This window comes from Dermacentor albipictus, chromosome 1, assembly GCF_038994185.2.
Source record: "Dermacentor albipictus isolate Rhodes 1998 colony chromosome 1, USDA_Dalb.pri_finalv2, whole genome shotgun sequence".
NCBI classification, from domain to species: Eukaryota; Metazoa; Arthropoda; class Arachnida; order Ixodida; family Ixodidae; genus Dermacentor; species Dermacentor albipictus.
In genome coordinates, this window is record NC_091821.1 from 322780821 (window position 1) to 322799216 (window position 18396).

The 18396-nt window shown below is 43.1% G+C and overlaps 1 protein-coding gene across 1 annotated transcript in view; it reads left to right on the top strand.

The window, feature by feature from the left end:
- The first annotated feature begins 7765 nt into the window (after nt 1-7765).
- Nucleotides 7766-18396, top strand: part of Gcn5 (Gcn5 acetyltransferase) — a 44872-nt gene continuing 34241 nt past the window's right edge. The window contains exons 1-11 of the mRNA XM_065453264.1: nt 7766-8069; nt 8172-8369; nt 10009-10132; nt 10926-11071; nt 11619-11708; nt 11817-12007; nt 12878-13069; nt 13946-14055; nt 15334-15495; nt 17737-17796; nt 18278-18351. Of these exons, the coding sequence (XP_065309336.1) occupies nt 8187-8369; nt 10009-10132; nt 10926-11071; nt 11619-11708; nt 11817-12007; nt 12878-13069; nt 13946-14055; nt 15334-15495; nt 17737-17796; nt 18278-18351 (1332 nt within the window). The 5' untranslated portion in view covers nt 7766-8069; nt 8172-8186. The remainder of the gene's footprint in view (nt 8070-8171; nt 8370-10008; nt 10133-10925; nt 11072-11618; nt 11709-11816; nt 12008-12877; nt 13070-13945; nt 14056-15333; nt 15496-17736; nt 17797-18277; nt 18352-18396) is intronic.

Below are 18396 nucleotides of genomic sequence, written 5' to 3' on the forward strand. Positions count from 1 at the left end.
AGGAAACATGCGTGATGAAGCACTTGTAGAAATTTCTGCGGGGCGACATTGAGGTTTCGTCTACGGTATAGATTTACTGTAGAGTACTAGTTTCGTCGAACTCGCCCACACTTTCTATGGCCCTGCTGGATGTGAAAAGTTCGACGAAGAAACTTTGACTAAAAGCCTACTGCTGTCGCCAAGAGAGAGAAATGAAAATAAGAAGGCAGGGGTGTTAAGATAAAACGCCATGGCTCGGTGCTGCCAGCCCTTAAAAATTTTCCTAGATCCATAGATTTTAGGCCTTGTTTAGGGCGGTGTTTGTCGTTTAGCTTCGTCCTTGTCCCTTACGCTGCCGCTAATCATGAACCTCGCCCAACTTGCCCTACTCGTCGCTCTTCTAAACGGAAAAGAGAAGTTTGTCCAAATCTAGGAAAATGTTATGCTAAAACGTGGGGTATATATATATATATATATATATATATATATATATATATATATATATATATATATATATATATATATATATATATATATATATATATATATATATATATATAACTTCGAGTTCGAGGAGGAGGAAATAACTTTGTGTGTCCAGCGAGTTGGTGGGGAGAGCCAAAGGCCTCGCCTATAGGTGACGGCCCACAGTTGATCCTCGAGGGCCGGGCCTCCCAGCGCGTGCGAAGGCTGTTGCTAGAGGACGCGTTCTCGTTATTGTTACTTATCCCTCGGCATTTCCATAATACGAGCTCGTATTATGGAAACAGACCTAGGTCTGTTAGAAAAGTATCTAACCTTTGGCCGAACCAAAAAAAAAAAAAAAACTGCCATAACTGGAGTGCTGAAATCCTAATCACCCTCAAAGTAGTCTCCTTGGGACTCCACACACTTCTCCCAGCGGTGCTGCCATTGTTGGAAGCATTCCGAGAAGGCCTCTTTCGGAATGAAGTTTAGCTCAGCTGTCGTTGCAGCCATAATGCCCTCTCTTGCCTGAAATCGCGCTCCTTTCAATGACCTCTTGATTTTGGGAAACAGCCAGAAGTCGCAGGGGGCCATATCAGGAGAGTAAGGAGTTTGCATATTCGCCAGAAAAGTCTGACTCAAGTGCGAGGAATGTGCAGGAGCATTGTCGTGGTGGATGCGCCAGTTTCCTGTTGACCACAACTCCGGTCTCTTACGCCGCACAGCAGCACGTAGGCGTCGGATGACATCCCAGCTGTAGTACTCTTTGGTGATTGTTTGACCCTGTGGTGCGTACTCGTGGTGTACCACACCTCGGGAGTCAAAGAAAGCAGTCAGCATCGACGTTGCTGCGCACTTGGAGGGCCTTCTTTGGTCTTAGTGACGTGGAATGCTTCCACTGTGACGGCTGGGGTTTGGTTACCGGGTCGTACCTGTACACCCAAGAGTCGTCACCAGTGATTATGGTTTTCATGCAGTCGGGGTCACTGTTTGTGGAATCCAGCATGTCCTGTGAGACTTCAACACGAAGTTGCTTTTGCTCCACCGTGAGCAGCTTCGGCACGAATTTCGCCGCAACTCTCTTCAAGGCCAAATCTTCGGTCATAATGGAATGTGCAGAAAAAGTGCTGATGCCCACCTCTTCTGCAATTTCTTGGATAGTCACACGACGGTCCCGCTCATCACCACAGCTTTCACTTCGGCAATGATCATTTCGGCATGTTGATGGCCGACCGGAGCGTGGCTCGCTCTCCACTGATGTGCAGCCGTCTTTAAACCGGTTGTACCGCTCTTTAATATGTGTGCTGCTGATAGCATCGTCACCGAAAGCCGTCTGAATCTTCCGAATGGTTTTCACTTAGCTGTCGCCCAGTTTCTGGCAAAATTTGATGCAGTAGCGCTACTCCAGTCGCTCCGCCAATTTCCTTGCAATAAAGAACCGACGAGATCACTACGCACTACCTCACTCAAACGCTGCGTCTCAGCGACTGACGCTATCGGCAGGCGGGAAAAAATTCATGCGCACGAAGGTTCAAGGTCGGCTGATGCAAGCACTGTTGTTTCATATCCATCAGGTGATCGCAAAAATATAATAGTAATAAAGTCGGATACTTTTCTAACAGACCTCGTATATGCTCCAGAGTGGCTCCGGATTCACATTTGTTGCATTTGTCCGTTTGATATATATCCGGATGTATGATTTGCGAGAGCGCAGGATTCGATACGACCTAGTTTGTAACTGCCGCCATGCGACGGACTGCGTTTTTGTCAATTTTGGGTAGATCGCGGGAATATGCTCCTCTGTTACCTATAGAGAAAAGCGGGGGAAGGCGGCAGGTGGAAATTCAAGACGATAAGCAAAACGAGAACAGGGTGAAAGCTGGAGCCAACGTTTTGACAAGTGGACTTGTCTTTTTCAAGGCGACATACGACTTCCTCGGCACAGTGTTCTTCTAAAGGCGAAAGCAGATACGTGCGGCAACGAGCGAAGCGGCGATCGAGGGCGTAGAATTGAGAATAAAGGAGTGCTGTGCGCAAGGCCGGGGACACGGCCGCCTGTCAGCCACGCGTCAACGGCCGTGTGACAGCCGGCGTGTCAACACAGCACCTTATCTGCTTCGCTGGTGGTCGTGGGCTATCGCGTCGCTGAAAGAGATAAGAGAAGGAGCGGCAGAAACCGGTGCTCGAGGAATATATATGTATACACCAACCCCCTACCGCCCGGGAACATTTATCTATTCCACCAACTTGGACAGGCTTATTCGTGCGACGGGGCTGTGGTAGAAGAAAGGAAAGAAAGAAGGAAGGAAAGGAGAAAAAAATTATATGAACAATATATAGGTGAAACGGGACAATCAATGAACGTAGAATGAAGACAGCTAGGAAGCTTCCCAAAGCCGTCGCCGAACATTTCAGCAAACCAGGTCATAACTTTGATAACTTAAGCTCTACATCTTGCAGTCAAATTTCCATTCTGAAAGAGAAAGAAAATACAGAGGACCATGCCCTATTCATAAGTTCAAGACATTGCAACCAATATGCATAAACGTTTCAAAGGATCTATTCGCTATGCTAACTTTCAAGCTGTAGGCAACAACATTTAGTTCTTAGTTTGGTTGCTTAGTGTTTTTTTTGTTTCCTTTCTTTCCTTTTATTATATATATATATATATATATATATATATATATATATATATATATATATATATATATTTCCTAATTTTCTTCCTTCTTTCCATTTTTCTTTCTTTCCTCCTTTCCACCACAGCACCGTCGCACAAATAAGCATGTCCATGTTGGTGGAATAAATAAATATTCCCGGCGGTAGAAGGCGGGGCGGGGTTTGTGGGTAGTTACAGGAACAAACCTTGCGCGCAACGCGGAGCTCTAAAATTTTAGCAAATTACCGCTTATAAAAGATTGGCTGCGGCTTAGCTCAGCTAACCCTGGATGTGCAACTTATTGGTTTAGCCTGCTTAAATCTTGGTTTCACTTGGTTGACCTTTGATTAAGCTGTAATTATTATATTTAAGTATACAATCATCGTTAGGCCAGGTATATGACGGCTGTGCCTATGTCGGTGGCTAGACATGACTGTGATTAGGCTTGGGTAGACACACATCGTTCGATGGTGCGACGCCTAAAACGCAAGTGCTAGACATGCAAAGAGACGCCGCAAACATGCGCAACGTCGAAGCACAGACAGACGGAGCGCGAACGCGGTCGCTACATCGATCTCGACGGTGCGACACCTGTTGCATTCCGGACCCTTTCCAGTGAAGCAGTTCGCCGGGCGACATTCGCGGGGTGGTTCGACTGGGTAAAGGCAGTCACTGCTCTGTTCTACGGCAGTGATTGCAGCCGTTGCAGACGTTGCGGTACTCGGATATGGTGATATACGATGATATATGTCGCGGGGCGTCATCCACCAGAAAAGGGAAGCTGGGCTCTCCATTTCCCGCCTCTAATTGCATTCCGTGCGATACAAACTGAATAGAAGCTTCGCCGAATGATTAGTGGAACACAACGGGCGAGCTATCTCCCTTTCTCTCACTATTCACTGACACGAGCCCTATCCTTCATTGTACTATCCGGGAGAGTATATCTTGGCTGCACTGGTGGCTTACAGTTTCTCTTCGAAATCGCCATACGACGTAGCAATGCAAGCGCTGTGAGTCAGCAGGAGTCGATAAATTGCTTCGAATCATCGTTCTATCCAAGGGAACTAAAGAAAAAAAAAGAGGAGGGGTGGAGTCAAGGAAGAACTTACTGGCATCAACAGACAATGGCCGTCATCGTGCTACGACCGCAGAACCCGACTATCCTTTCTTTGAGGGCTGAGCTATAGTACGTGCTCCTTACTGGGAAGCAAAAATAGTGCCGTTGCCTGTCGAATGTCTCTCTCTTTCCCTTTCTTTATGGACACGTAGCCCACCTGCTTCCACCGCGTGGTCTCTAGTAATAAGTGGTTCGCTGCATGTCACGCTCAGCAGCTTCAATTTATCCTCTCCACCACCGACTGGAACGTTGTACCTGGCAGCGAAAGGGTTCCGTGGGGCGGACAAGCTTCGAAATGGTTGCCGTACGCACACCATCAGCAGATTGGAGCGCATTCAGCACGTGACCGGAGACCCTTCTTCACTTGACATGGATCCTGGCATGGAACCGCCCTCATCACCGTTCACAACCTCTATGCTGCCAAGCCTGCGGTACACGAGGAAATGGGTACGTATAACTCGAACTCTCTCTTTATTCGCAGTATATTTGCACTAACTCATGGTAACCATATGCAGAAACAGCAAAGGTGCATGTAAAACGTGCAATATTTTTTTCTTCGTTACAGCAGAAGGGCATTGGAACGCACTCACACTTTATCATTCTTCCAAGTGCAAGTGCAAAGGAAGACATGAATATTTTAGCGCGTTAGTTGGTCCCAGAAAAAAAAAAAACCTATCAGGGGGACCTGCTCTCATTAGTGGGTATATAATTATTATTGTGGTAGGCAGAGGGTTGTACCGATACGAAAAAAATGTGCAGATCCCACGCACTGTGGGAATCGATGTAAGCTAAGCCTCTTGTGTTGTTTGCTTTCATTGACAATACTTGGCGGTGATATGTCGACGGCCTACGACAGTCGTGATGTGATGTTAGATGTTATCTTGCGTGCACCGCTTGTGTTTCTCTACGCAGTACACAGAACACACGGCGAGACGTGTTTGCTCGAGGCGTTCTCGTGCGCCATTGTTCGTATAGCCTGCAAGAAAGTTAGCACGCTATAGCAAGTTAGGCGCGTCGCATCTTGGCTGAAGTGTTGATTTGCTGCAGACAGCCGCTTGCGTGTTGTCGCCTGCACACCCTGCGTCAGTTGTCCGCATATACAGACTTGCACGGTGTGCTGATTTTTCAGAAATAGCAGAAACGTGCCGTATCATACCTTGAATTGATGATGTGATAACTTTATTTGGAATCCGGCGATTGGGAGGCCCGGGCCTGGGGCCGCCTAGATGGCCACTGGGAGCTGCTGCTCCCGTGCGGCTTCCTTGGCTCGCTGGACGGCCCAAAGTTGGTCTTGGAGTTCTGAGCTGAGCAGCACGGCCGACCACCGCGCCCGTAGATTTTCTGGGGAGACTGCCATTTTATTTTGGTATATTTCACATCCCCACAACATGTGTTGAAGGGTGGCTCTAACAGACTTGCATAGCTTGCACATATCGCTCTCGTATATATCGGGGTAGAAAGTTTTTAGCTGCACGGGACTCGTATAAGTTTCTGTTTGTAGTCGCCTCCAAGTAACGGACTCAGCTCTGTTCAGTTTAGTGTGAGGCGGTGGTAATACTCGCCTCCGATTTTGATAGAATTTGGTAATATCACTAAATCTTGTTAATATATCTTTTTCTCTCCAGATTTCCTCCTCCGCGTTCTCCTGACCGATGGAAGTCACTCTTTGCTCAGCTCGGCGAGTAAGACCTCGAGCTTCGCGGTGTGCTACCTCGTTGAGATTGACTGCGGGAATGTCTGGAGTCGTATGCGCTGGGAACCAGAGCAATTGCCTGCCGTTCTTCTCTGCATCGGAGAACTTCGCTTCATTGACTCTGATGATGTGCCATGCCTCAGGAGAGATCCTACCTTTTGCATAATTTCTAATGGCCGCTTGAGAATCGCTTATGATGTACTGAGCATTCGTGGAGACCAATGCTAGTGCAATGGCTACCTCCTCTGCGGTCTCGGAATGTTTGGTATTAACTGATACGCTTTTAAGGGGTTTTGGGGTGTGATCTACGATTACTGCTACATAGCTATTTCTGTCTGGGTATTCAGCCGCGTCTACGAAGATTGCTCTGTCGTCTGACCCAAAGCTTCGGATAATTTTCTCTGCTCTACTCTTGCGTCTGCCGTCGTTGTAACCTGGATGCATGTTCTTGGGTATATTTGGTACTAGGAGTTTGTCACGAATTTCTCTCGTTATCGTCCTCTTTTCCCCGTATAGATTGTGATAATAAAATTAAAATATTTGTAGCTCGTTCGCGATTGTTGTCATCTAGTAGTAGCGTTTATTTTAATGAAGAGACCCTAAACGAAGCATGCTTTCTGATGGCGCGCCTTTCCCATCTCTCGCGATCATCCCATGTATGCAAGCTGGTTGCCACGTGCGAAGAGTGGGTCAGGGCGTCGGCTTTAGCATTCTTATGTCGCCTCTTTCTACAATATATATATATATATATATATATATATATATATATATATATATATATATATATATATATATATATATATATATATATATATATATATATATATATATATATAATCTCCCCTCTGGGTTGTTGCACGTGAGTACAAAAGTAATGACCAGGGAGTTTCAGAGGGTATTGTGGCGACGCCCACGAAGTTCTTGCTGGAAAGGGTTCCCACTCACGCGTGCTTACCATGTACATTATACCTTGTCCTCGACAGTTTGAGCCTCATCGTCGTTGCCTGGAACAAGCCCACACGCCACTTTCGATCGCGATCATGTCCGATCCGGATCAAAGTTCTCGACCGCGACTGGCTCCCTCGCGCAGCTTGCGCAAAGGAACCAATCGCGACCGAGAATTTGATCTGGATCGGGCTTGATCGCGATCAGGAGTGCCCCGTGTGACAGCCGTATTACACGTTTTCAGGCGGCAAAGAAAAAAAAACATAACATATATGTATACCCCGTAAAAAGGCGCAGTTGATGGATTAGTTGCTCGGCGCTTTTTGAGATGTCTAGGTCCATCAGTCAAGTGGTATTTAGGGCATTCCCGCCACCATCATGTCATAGAATAAAGTACCACTATTTGTTGAGTTCCCGGTGTTTCTGTTGCTTTTTTGACGAAGGGGATAAGCATAACAATTAGCAGCCGTAAACGAGAGAGAGAAATAAACTTTATTGTGAGAACAGGCTGAAAAAAAAAAAAGTGAAAATTTTAAAACCCGTATGGTGCAAAATTTTGAATGCGTGCACATAAATACAGCTAGTGTATGTGCGCGATAACCCGCTTTAAATACAACGACATATCGCCTACAAAGGACGTTACGTGTAAAAAACGGTCAGGTTCCCAAATTTGTAATCGTGGCAATTGCGCGCCCAAATTTTTGAATAAACGGCAGTATGGCAGCGCTACCTCCCGTTGGGATCATAACACTATTTACGCGCTATTTTTTGCTGTAGCTAGTTTAAGCTTGCGGCATAAAAATACTCATTATTCTTACTATAATATTTAACACTTAGTTTTGTTGCTTATTTTTTTTTGCCTGAAGAATCATGCCGTGTTGCGGCGCCACCTTTTGTTTAAGCCAATGGGGAACCCAGCGCTTAGCACTTCGGCGGCTTTTTGCTTTTGCTTAACTTTAGCCAAGTCAGGCGCCTAGCGACCTAGCGTAGCTTCCGAAGTTTGCGGTACCAGTCCCCGGAACCCGATGTAAACATTGGGCTCGTGCTTCACCCCACTGTCGAGAGCCGTTATGACTTCTTCCCTCTGTGGATAGCGTATGGTACAAGGTGGAGTGCTGCACTCCTCCATGCTAAACGGCTGCAAATATACGCTAGCCCTTCCTATGTTTCGACAGCACTTACGTAAAACTTGTGGGCCACGCTGAGGAAGCGTAAGTGTTTTCACTTCCTAGTCGGCTGTCATGGGTTGTGCTGAGCTGTCCACGTGAATCGTCCGACTTTCTTGACTAATCGGACGCTTGCTTCTATCGTAGCGGACTCTGCAGGCGATGTCCACCGCGGCTGCAGCTGGCGCGGCCGCGGCGCCGGGCCAGAATAACCAGCAAGGATCGTCGGGTGGCGAACCCAACCGCCAAAACAACCTGCAACGCATCGCGCAGAAAAAGGCCCAAGTGAAGAGCTGGCCGCTTAACAAAAAACTTGAGAAACTTGCAATCTATTCCTCGTGCAAGGTTAGTTGTTTCGGTTACTGTTCTGCATGCTCACCGCACGAAGCGCGGGGGGAGAGAGAGAGAGAGAGAGAAGAAAAAAAAATGAATCGGAAAGACGTTACATGGGTTAATTAATTCGGGTGTATGATTAAAATGGGCAGTGTGAATAGACGGTGAAAGAAGACGACGCAGACCAGCAAAAAATAAAAGCTGCTCGAACCAATTTGACATTTCCAATTGTGTTTTGGGACACCCTTTGGAAAAATCCAACAGACCAATTGGACCCAATTGGTCTCTGAATTGGACTCGTTGGGACCAGCATGAAAAACAAAACAAAAGAAAAAAAGAAAAACCTAGATGGGCTTCCAGCTTGACATGAAACCAATATACTTGAATATACTTTTGAGAAGCATACCCATACCAGGACACATTCTCTTCACTGACATAACCAACATTCACCACTTCAGTATATATGAGAGATAGATGTCAGGTGCTATATGTGTAAGCAATATTTGGTTTACCAAGTGGTGCCAGTGTTTCATGAGAAATTAGTAAAATTTCAAGAGAAATCTTTAACTTCACAGAAAGGTAAATGCTTCTCTCCATTGATCACACCAAAGTTCAAAGATCTTTTTATTCAAAACTAAAATTATAATTCTGCTATTATTATTATCAACTATTTTGTTGTTTCACGAGATTACTCATCTAGTGACATCCAGTTAAGCCCAGTTGGGACCAATTGGCGTGCCAAGCTCTAACAATGTCCAAATGGAACCAACTAGACTTCTCATGATGCCCAATTTGAACTATCTGGACTTTGCATGAAGCTCCATTGGAACTTTGCCCTCCTATGATGTCCAATTGCAACTTAGTTGGGTCCCATTCAAAGATTGAACTGGACTCAATGGTCCTTTTTTTGACTGGGAGAAGCACTGTGTGTCACCTTCTTTCTCTCTCTTCATCATGTTGCACTGTACATTTTAATCATGATAATAATGCAACTGTGGGATTGATTGGTGTAGACCCTGGGCGGGCAACCTACCCCTTCTGCCTTCTAATTTTGCTACTGAAAGTTAAGTGAGACAGAATTCAGGTCCCAGCAGCACTAGCTCTCTCTTGTAACCAAGAAGTTATAAGTTACACCATACTGGTGCTGCAATTTTGATTGTAAAATGGCTGCCTAAGGTCACATATAATGTTGTTTTATTTGATTAAAAAAAAAATGAAACTGTGTATGTAATCGGGGCTATTGCCTGCCCCATTAAATTGGTCTGTGTTATACTTCTATGTCCTATAATTTAAAGGTGTTCCTGTAAATCTAAACGGAAGTGTTCTGTATTATGTTGTGCTACTTAGGTCGCAGCGGTTTGTACACAAGTCTCAATAATTTGTGTGCTTAGGTCGACTAAATTCCTCACTCACAATAAATGTTCTTTCATCCGTATCATGAGCTTAGGCTTTACAGCGTTGCTTTATGGGCACTTACTGACCCTATAAAATACTTTACTGGCTGTCTAATATACTTATATTGCAACATAACTTGTATGTATTCCTTACAAATTCTCTGGCTGTGTCACTTCATGATTTGATTTAATAGATGGAAAATAACTTGATCATGGTTGGAATCCATATAACAAACCTGGTGTTTTTTATGCAACAGGCTGATGATTGCAAGTGCAATGGTTGGAAGAACCCCAACCCTCCGCAGACACCTCAGCGCCCTGAAGGACCACAGCCCTTGGCAAACCTAGATGACCCATGTCGTAGCTGCAGCCACATATTAGGTAAGTGTAGCTTCTGGCACAGAGCCTGACTTTGAATAATGTGTAGTTGCATGTAGCACAGCTCTTGGTTGTATTTTTTTTTTTACTGATCATTAAGCTCCCACCAAATAGTAGTAACATACTTCCCATTGTCCAGCTCTGCTGTATCTGCTTGTAGCTACTGACCTAAAATAAGTGATGAGAGCAGCTATGAGGTACCATTTAGAAGAATTCCTCATTTTGTTACTTATATGTGTTCTACTGGATTGGAATTTAAGTGGTCACATTTCAATTTTTTGCATGTATTGCAGGAGCTGGTGTTTTACTGCCAGAGTTTTCATGCAATAAGCAAATTAAACTTTTTTCGGTTTCAACGTAGGCATATGTGATTTTACTTAACAGTGCCTCTTTTAATGTTTGTGCAAATTAGTAACATTTGAACAGCAATATCATAAAAACATTGGCTTTGAACATTATATTTTAAACCAAATTGCAAACTAAAAGGATGAAACATAGGGAGGAAAGGTTGTACAGAAAAGTCTTTTATTTCCTTCACTATGCTCATTGATAATCAGGAGTCCAACTGACTGAGCAGCTTGCAGTAACCTCATGTATTTGAAGAAACTGAATTTGGCTAAAGTCTCTAATTGCACACTTCATTGAATTGAAATGAAATTATGCAATTCGTGTTCAAAATTTCAAGCATGCACATACACCTATTGAAGATGTTGCATTGCTCACACATGCATGTATGTTACAAATTTATCTCTGATACTTTTGTGCATTGCTAATAGAATTGCATCTTCTCTCGTAGGAGCACATGTGTCCCACCTTGAAAATGCTCCTGATGAAGAGCTCAACAGGCTTCTTGGGATAGTTGTTGATGTTGAAAATATGTTCATGTGTGTTCATAGAGAAGAGGACGCAGACACGAAACAAGTATACTACTATTTATTCAAGGTGAGGGCTTCCCTTTGTTCTATAACTTAATTTTACGTTCACGATTGTATTCACTTGTGAGCTGAAAGTTGCTTTCTAACTTTGGGATGATGAAAGCCTAGCAGTTGTGGCATCTGACACATGCATATTTTAGAACATTAATCTTCAATTTCGATCACAATTACTTCAGATATTTGTCTTGATAACTGGATGTTTCTGTACTGAGCCAGTGCTGTGTGATGTCTTTCAGTGTAGAGTTTCCTTTCATTTTGCTTCTGCATTCTATACTCATGTTGTGCATGATGCACAATGATACTGCTAATTGTTAACATACAGTTGTTTTCTTCAGTGTCATTTGAGTAATTCTCTGGGCTGCATGGCACAGACAGGCATTTGGTCAAATTACCAAAGCACTATGAAAGACAAGATACACTAGACACTGCAATACAGCATTCAGCACTGATCAGAAACATGAAGCAACATCGTCTTTCCTAATCTTAAATTTATCCGGCATTTAGGTGAACTTTAGTAGTACGGATTTCTCGAATTACTGGTCCTTTTATTGCAGCTTCTGCGAAAAAGCATCCTTCTGATGACACGCCCAACTGTAGAAGGCCCCTTGGGAAACCCGCCTTTTGAGAAACCGAGCATTGCTAAGGTGACTATGTCTTGTGCATTTATGTTTACTTCTTGCAGCTCCTCTTATATCTTGTATATGTCCATCAGCAGCTGTGAGCTGACCTATTTTGAAACATTTCTTGAACAGGCAGTAATAAACTTTGTGATGTACAAGTTTGGCCACCTGTCCCAGAAAGAGTGGCAAACCATGTATGACCTTGCCAAGATGTTTCTGCATTGCCTCAACCACTGGAAGCTGGAGACGCCATCAGCTAGAAAACAGCAGCGGCAGCACTCGTCTAATGAAGATGCAGCTGCGTACAAGATAAATTATACTAGGTTAGTGAATGCAAAGTTTTTTAACTCTTACTGGCATCGAAATTTTTTTTTTATTCCCCATGAAGAATTGAATGTTGGCTCATCTGCATTATATAGCACTTGAGCTTGTCAGTCACTACCTTTATCAGTGTGGTTGTATTTGTGCATACAGGTTGTGCCGCTGTGAAAAATAAAAAAAAGTGAGAGAATAACATTAAGCCTAGTGTTGTAGTTACTAAGAAATAAGAGTACTATTTCAAAATTATGCCTTTTATTCACAATATGTTTATGTGTTTTTTATAGAAAGTCAAAATTGAGTGTGTTTTATTATGTGACTAAAATTACATATTTTTTTTGCTCCATGAGTGGTCACCACCAGTTAGTGGCTTTGAAAGATGATTACAGAAAGTATGGAGAATGTGTGGGAGACATACTGGTAACACTAGCACATAAAATGGCTGAGATGTGTGTTGTTCTGAAGAATTGAATGACTTTAGAACATGCAGTTTTAGGCAGTGCTTAGGTGAGCCTCCGTTGTATTTGACAGTTCTCCAAATAGGCAATTTTGCTATTTTGCTTTGGTTTTTCACTGTGCCTCATACGTAATTCCTACTGCTGTGTGCTGTACAGAACATGTCGCCTAACAGTTGCAACGCTTCTCATTGGAATAAAAGGAAGAGCTACTACAGATTATTGGGATCTCCACATAAAGAGGCTTATCAGGAAGATTGCATGCTGCCTTTTCTATTCATGTAACCACGCACCAGACATGCCTTATTGCTCTTGTTTACAAACATGAGGGATGTCTACAATCAAAGGCAGGCTTAAAACGGGTCTCTTCTCCGTTTGATTGTATAATTGTATGGACATACTATTTTAATCCTGTTTCAGGTGGCTGTGCTTCTGCCACGTGCCAGCATTCTGTGACAGCTTGCCCCATTCAGAGACAACCATCATCTTCGGTCGTACGCTGCTGCGCTCAGTGTTCCAGACAATGCGGCGCCAGCTGCTGGACAAGTTTCGAGCCGAGAAGGACAAGATGCCACCGGAGAAGAGGACTCTCGTGCTCACTCATTTCCCACGGTATGTGTACTATTCGCGGTGGGCTCTCTTTGGGGAAAGGCAGACTGACTGGGACGACCGTGGCCTTTCATTGCGTAAAACCTTTGTTTACCGAGAGTAAATAGATGGGCTTATGAGCACCTCATTGAAGTGTTGTGACAACTGGTGCCACCAGGCCTGTTCTTTTTGCTTTTCTTCTGTGTCTGTTCCCAACCTTGAAAATGCGTCATTAGTACCAATAAACCATGAGGTCTTATTGGCCCGTTGCAATGTACTGTGTGACACCTTTGGATAGAACAGGTTTCCACATCCTTCGCCTTGGCCGTGAGCAATGCTGGTTAACACTCACGGGGCAAATCTTGTACACAAATATACCCAGAAAAGCAGGCGGGAGAATGGCTGTGGCGGTAGCTTCATTGATAAAGCACCGCACATGTAACGCACAAGATGTGGGTTCAGCTCCCACCTGTGGCAAGCTGTCTCTTTGTCCACTTTCACTTCCCTTTACCTGATAATTTCTATGTTTCAACTGAACATAACAATTAGCTTCGTCTATGCTTTCTGTGGCTTCATGTTCTATGACTTGGTGTTGTACTAACTAACAGAAAAAATTTATTCTTTGGATTTTCCTTATTCGTCTCGCTCATTAAGTCTTGCAGTATTTTGATTCTATAAAGAAGTAATGTTTTTATCATTCTATGCATTCCCTGCCTACCAATCTTCCAGTCATTTTCAACCAAATGTCACCAAATGTATGGTGTATGTGCAGTTTTGTTGATACCAGAATGTCTTGGGTGTCCATGCACACCCACATATTAATTCTTCAAGCGGAGTACTGTGTGTAATTGGATACACCTTTCATAAAATTGAGATTTCCTTTGTTTCTGCTGCACACAGGTTTCTGTCGGTGCTTGAGGAAGAAGTTTATGGAAACAATTCCCCCATATGGGACCCTGACTTCAAGCAAACCCCTCTGAACTCTTCCACTAACACATCTGTTGACAGAGGTGAGTTTTATTTCCATATTCTCATAAGCATGAGCCCAATTGTATGAGTGAAATTAAGAAATGCACTTTTATAAACCTTTTCCAAAGCACTGAGAAAAGTTCATTCTAACTGTTTTGCGGAGAATGCATATGTGCACAATAAACATATCCTTAATGTTGCCACGGAACAACTTTCACTGATCTTCATTGATCTGCGATAGCTTATTTTGACCCCTCATTCACTGCAGTTGTCTTTCATTGTCCCAGTAGGCACTAATGCATATTAATGGGGAGAGAGTTTCTTATTTTAACCTTGAAAGGTAAAGTGTGATTTAATTCAGGCAAGAGAATTCACATTAGGTCGTGCATGTAATTTGGCCATTGCAAGCATACTGACCAACAGTTTCATGTACAGACAGACTCATGAGTTAGAGGTTTATTAAGAACACCAGGTCATAAAAGTCAGTCTGGAGCTCTTCACTATTTCATGTTCCATAGGTCGGCCTTGCTTTGGGATGGTAAACTACATTGGTAAAGTCTACAAACCAATGTTACAGTAATGATATGTGGCAGGCTTACTGCACGTTTATGGTGTTTTTCTTTGGCATCTGTCTTGCTTCTCAGATTTATGGCTAGAACTGGAGCAGAAATGTCTCTGCAAGACAAATTGCATAAACACCAAGCAGCTAGGTTTATTAATTCAATCTTTTGCAGTTGTTCAGACTCCTTCATAAGGGGTGACTTCACTGAGCTGCAGCTGCTTTTTCTGGACAAGAGGAGCCACCCTGGCAGTGATATTGGTGGAAGGGGACCTTGAATCCATAAGATGCTGCTGCAGCTTCTCGAGGTCACCCCCACTGAAAAGTCAGAATGAGTATGAAATGGGTTCCGTTAATATCCTAGTTTCTTGATGCGCGCATATAGTTTACCTAAATTCGAGAGTCAGTCAAATATTTGCCTTTGGGGCATTGCCTAGTGTTGGAGGTGATTAGTTATTACAAGAATGCCGGGAATGATCAAGAGCAAGGTTTCATTCTTGCAATATTGGTTGTGCAGCACACTTTTCCTAGGTCTGAGCACCATCGGTGTTAGATCACTTTTTAGTATATGTGAATTTTATAGGCCCGTTTCATTTCCCTTTTGTTAATTCAAACTAACACTGCATATTCCATTATGGGTGAATTAATGGAAGCTAAGTGCACAAACTGTGACGCTGGCACTGTGATACTGTGACCTCAACCACGAACTTGGCTATCGTGTGCATGATTTCTTTAGTGTGGTACTACTAAATATCTGCAGCTATAACAAGCAATGGAACCACCCTTGCCAGAGCTGTTGAGAAGTTGTCAGTTGCAAGTTCGCCCAGCTCGGTTAATGAAAATGGTACCACTGCCAGCATGAGTCCCGGTGCGCACGTGACCGGTCGCTCGTCAAAGTCCATCAGCACTGCGGAGGCTCAAGGTGAGACATCCATATGTTGTATTTTCAATACACTCGTTTCTGCCATGAAAGGACACAAATATTGTTTAGCTATATTGTGTCTTTCTTCGTCTGGACTCCAGTCGTTAACGCTGCTTTAATATTCCAGGTAATTTTTAAAAGTTAGTTGGTGCTGAAGTTGTTTGAGTTTGAACATTGCCACATGGCAGCAGTTGGATTGTGTTCCTTATTGGGCAGGGTAATGTAGAGAATGGTATGGCTTGTGGGAAGGTGGTGGTGGGGGGGGGGCGCTGCTATGTCGCTTTACCAGTCTGCATACTTCTGCACAATGTTGAGGTGCAATTTCATTCTCTTCGACCATTTCGTTGCAGCGCACAACATGAAGGTTGAAGGCAATAAAGTTGTATCTTGGCATGATGCGCAGCTGCATTAGATGGGACATCCATTGGAGCCAGAGTGTTGGACTTAAGGGCATTACTGGAAGCTGACATCTACTATAAAAGCAGGCACTGTTTTAAACCACTAAAATCAAGATTTTATAACACAGGCATTAATGTAGTGTGGCTGAAGCCAAGTTACGGAGAAACAAAGAAATTTTGATGGCTACAGTGACTTGGTGAAGGCGTGCAGCAATGGGAGGGAAGGTGTTAATACAGTAGAATCCCAATAAACGGAAATTGCTTAAACATAATTACCCAGTTAAATGAAACAACATGCTCTCCATTGATTTATCTTATATTTGAACAGTGTGAGAAAACTTCAGCTAATTAGAACCGAAAGTGCTCCCAACTTTTTGTAAATAGAACTACAGGATCAACTTTTTAAGGATTTTTTTTAGAGAACCAGAATTTTATTATTATTATTTCTTTTTTTTTGTAGCAACAATTGTTGTCTGTGAAAAAAGGTCATTCTTGCTGGACATGTGGAATGCGCACGCGGCGCAGTCGCGGGCGACTTCTTTGGCTGCTGTTAGGAATTTTTGTTGATCAGGATCAAGCAGCTTCAAACTGCGCCAACGAAGGCGGTGATGAAGCAAGGGAAGTGTGGGAAACACACTGTTGCAAAGGAATTCGTTAATATACAGCTATGGGTGTGCGGCCGACCTCTGTTTAAGTTGACAGAGGATGCAGATTTGGTGCATGCATTAACCATACTTCCGTCTGTCTGTAATGGCAGCACGATGGCTGTTGAAATACAGACTGAACAGGTCGCATGCAAACATATTTGCGTGCAGCTACGCATTTGGCAGCCTTTCCCTTCTTCTTCTTTTCTGTTCATTGCCACTTGGGGAATGATTATGTCATTTAATTTCTGTTGAATTCGTTATTTTGAACTTCTGTTTGTTTGCACTTGTAGGCAGCCTCTGCTGAGTCCGAATTAATGGTAGGCAACTGTACTTGTTGATAATAAAGTTTTTCATCCATCCATCCATCCAACTGTACTGGTTGCATGATAAAGTTTTAAGTGCTAAGCATGTTGTTGTTCTCTGTTCTTTTTTTTAACTAGCTGGTAAATTCAGTTCCTAATACAGTTAAACACCGATATAACAATCTTCAATACAACGAAATTCTCTATATAACAAAGTATATAACTTTTCATAACCTTTTGTCCGTAGAAAACCATGCATTTAGAGCCTCAATATTACGAAGTGCGTAATATTGAACCGTTTCCAATATAACAAAATTTCACTGCTGCCACAAAGGAATGCCAAGACAAGAAATATGCGGACAGAGATGGTCAACTGATTAAATTATAAGTGGTTGTTTGCAAACGCACCTCTCAAATCGCGGACCATGCAACAAGAGTGACTGCCGAAGTGGAGCCGCACCATGTTCCATATAAAGACCAAGTGCAATAAGACACTACCGCACCCTGTGCACTACTTATTTGCATAGGAGTTCGAATTCTAATAGAACGGAATTTCAATATAACAAATAAAATTGCCAATTTCACTAACTTCCTTATATCAAGGTTAAACTGTACTAAATATACCTAACAACAGTATTAAGACGGTGTATGACATATAGTGCTGCACCCCTGCACATCTTTCTTGATAAGCGGAACTGCTGTTTATCACAGCGTACGGTTGCTTGAGGTTCTGTTTAACAACATTCTACTGTAGATTGGCAGTGCAAAACGATCAAGTTGCAGAAATGTGTCAGAAATAGGGCACTAAGATGGGCGGAGAGACAAGAATCATTAAACAGTATAGATAGCATTTATTGTATGCTTTGCGTTGAGCCAACTTTTTTTTACATGCAGGCGAAAAACGACTCGGTGAAGACAACCGCGTACCAGAGCCCAAGCGACGCAAGATTGAAGGTAAGCATACTCTTACACAATATTGTTGTGAAGACTTTACATATGTCTATGATTATATTGCTGAAAAGTGATTTGATAGTGTTTCTCATCCCCTGTCCTACCAACCTTACCTTTATTTACAAGCAGTTTTCATGTTAATGGTGCATTGTTTCTTTAAAAAGTTACTATTGATCAGTTTTCCTGTATAGTAAGTGTAGTTACTTTTTGTTAGCATCTGCACATTGCATAGTGTGACATAAATCCTATGTGTCTCTCGTTATTTTGCTCAGAGCGCAATATTTATTCTAATCTGTATGAACACCCTGTGTTTTTTTGCCCATTGTTTCATGCAAATGGCAAACAAATGGCAATAATCAGTAATTGCAATTTCATGCTACAAGCTTCCATGTTGTAAAGATTTGTGAATGTAAATATTCAAACACACTCTTTAGTCATACCCTGTTTTTGTGAACATGCTTTTTCTGCTTTTCATTTTTTGTAGGGGACATTCCAGAGGAGGTGCTCACCCAGTTGATTGCCACTATCACTGATCCAAAGGAAATGGTTGGCCCAGAGGTAAGCCTCACCGTTTGTACCTGGTTTTCATAAGCATTTTTAGCA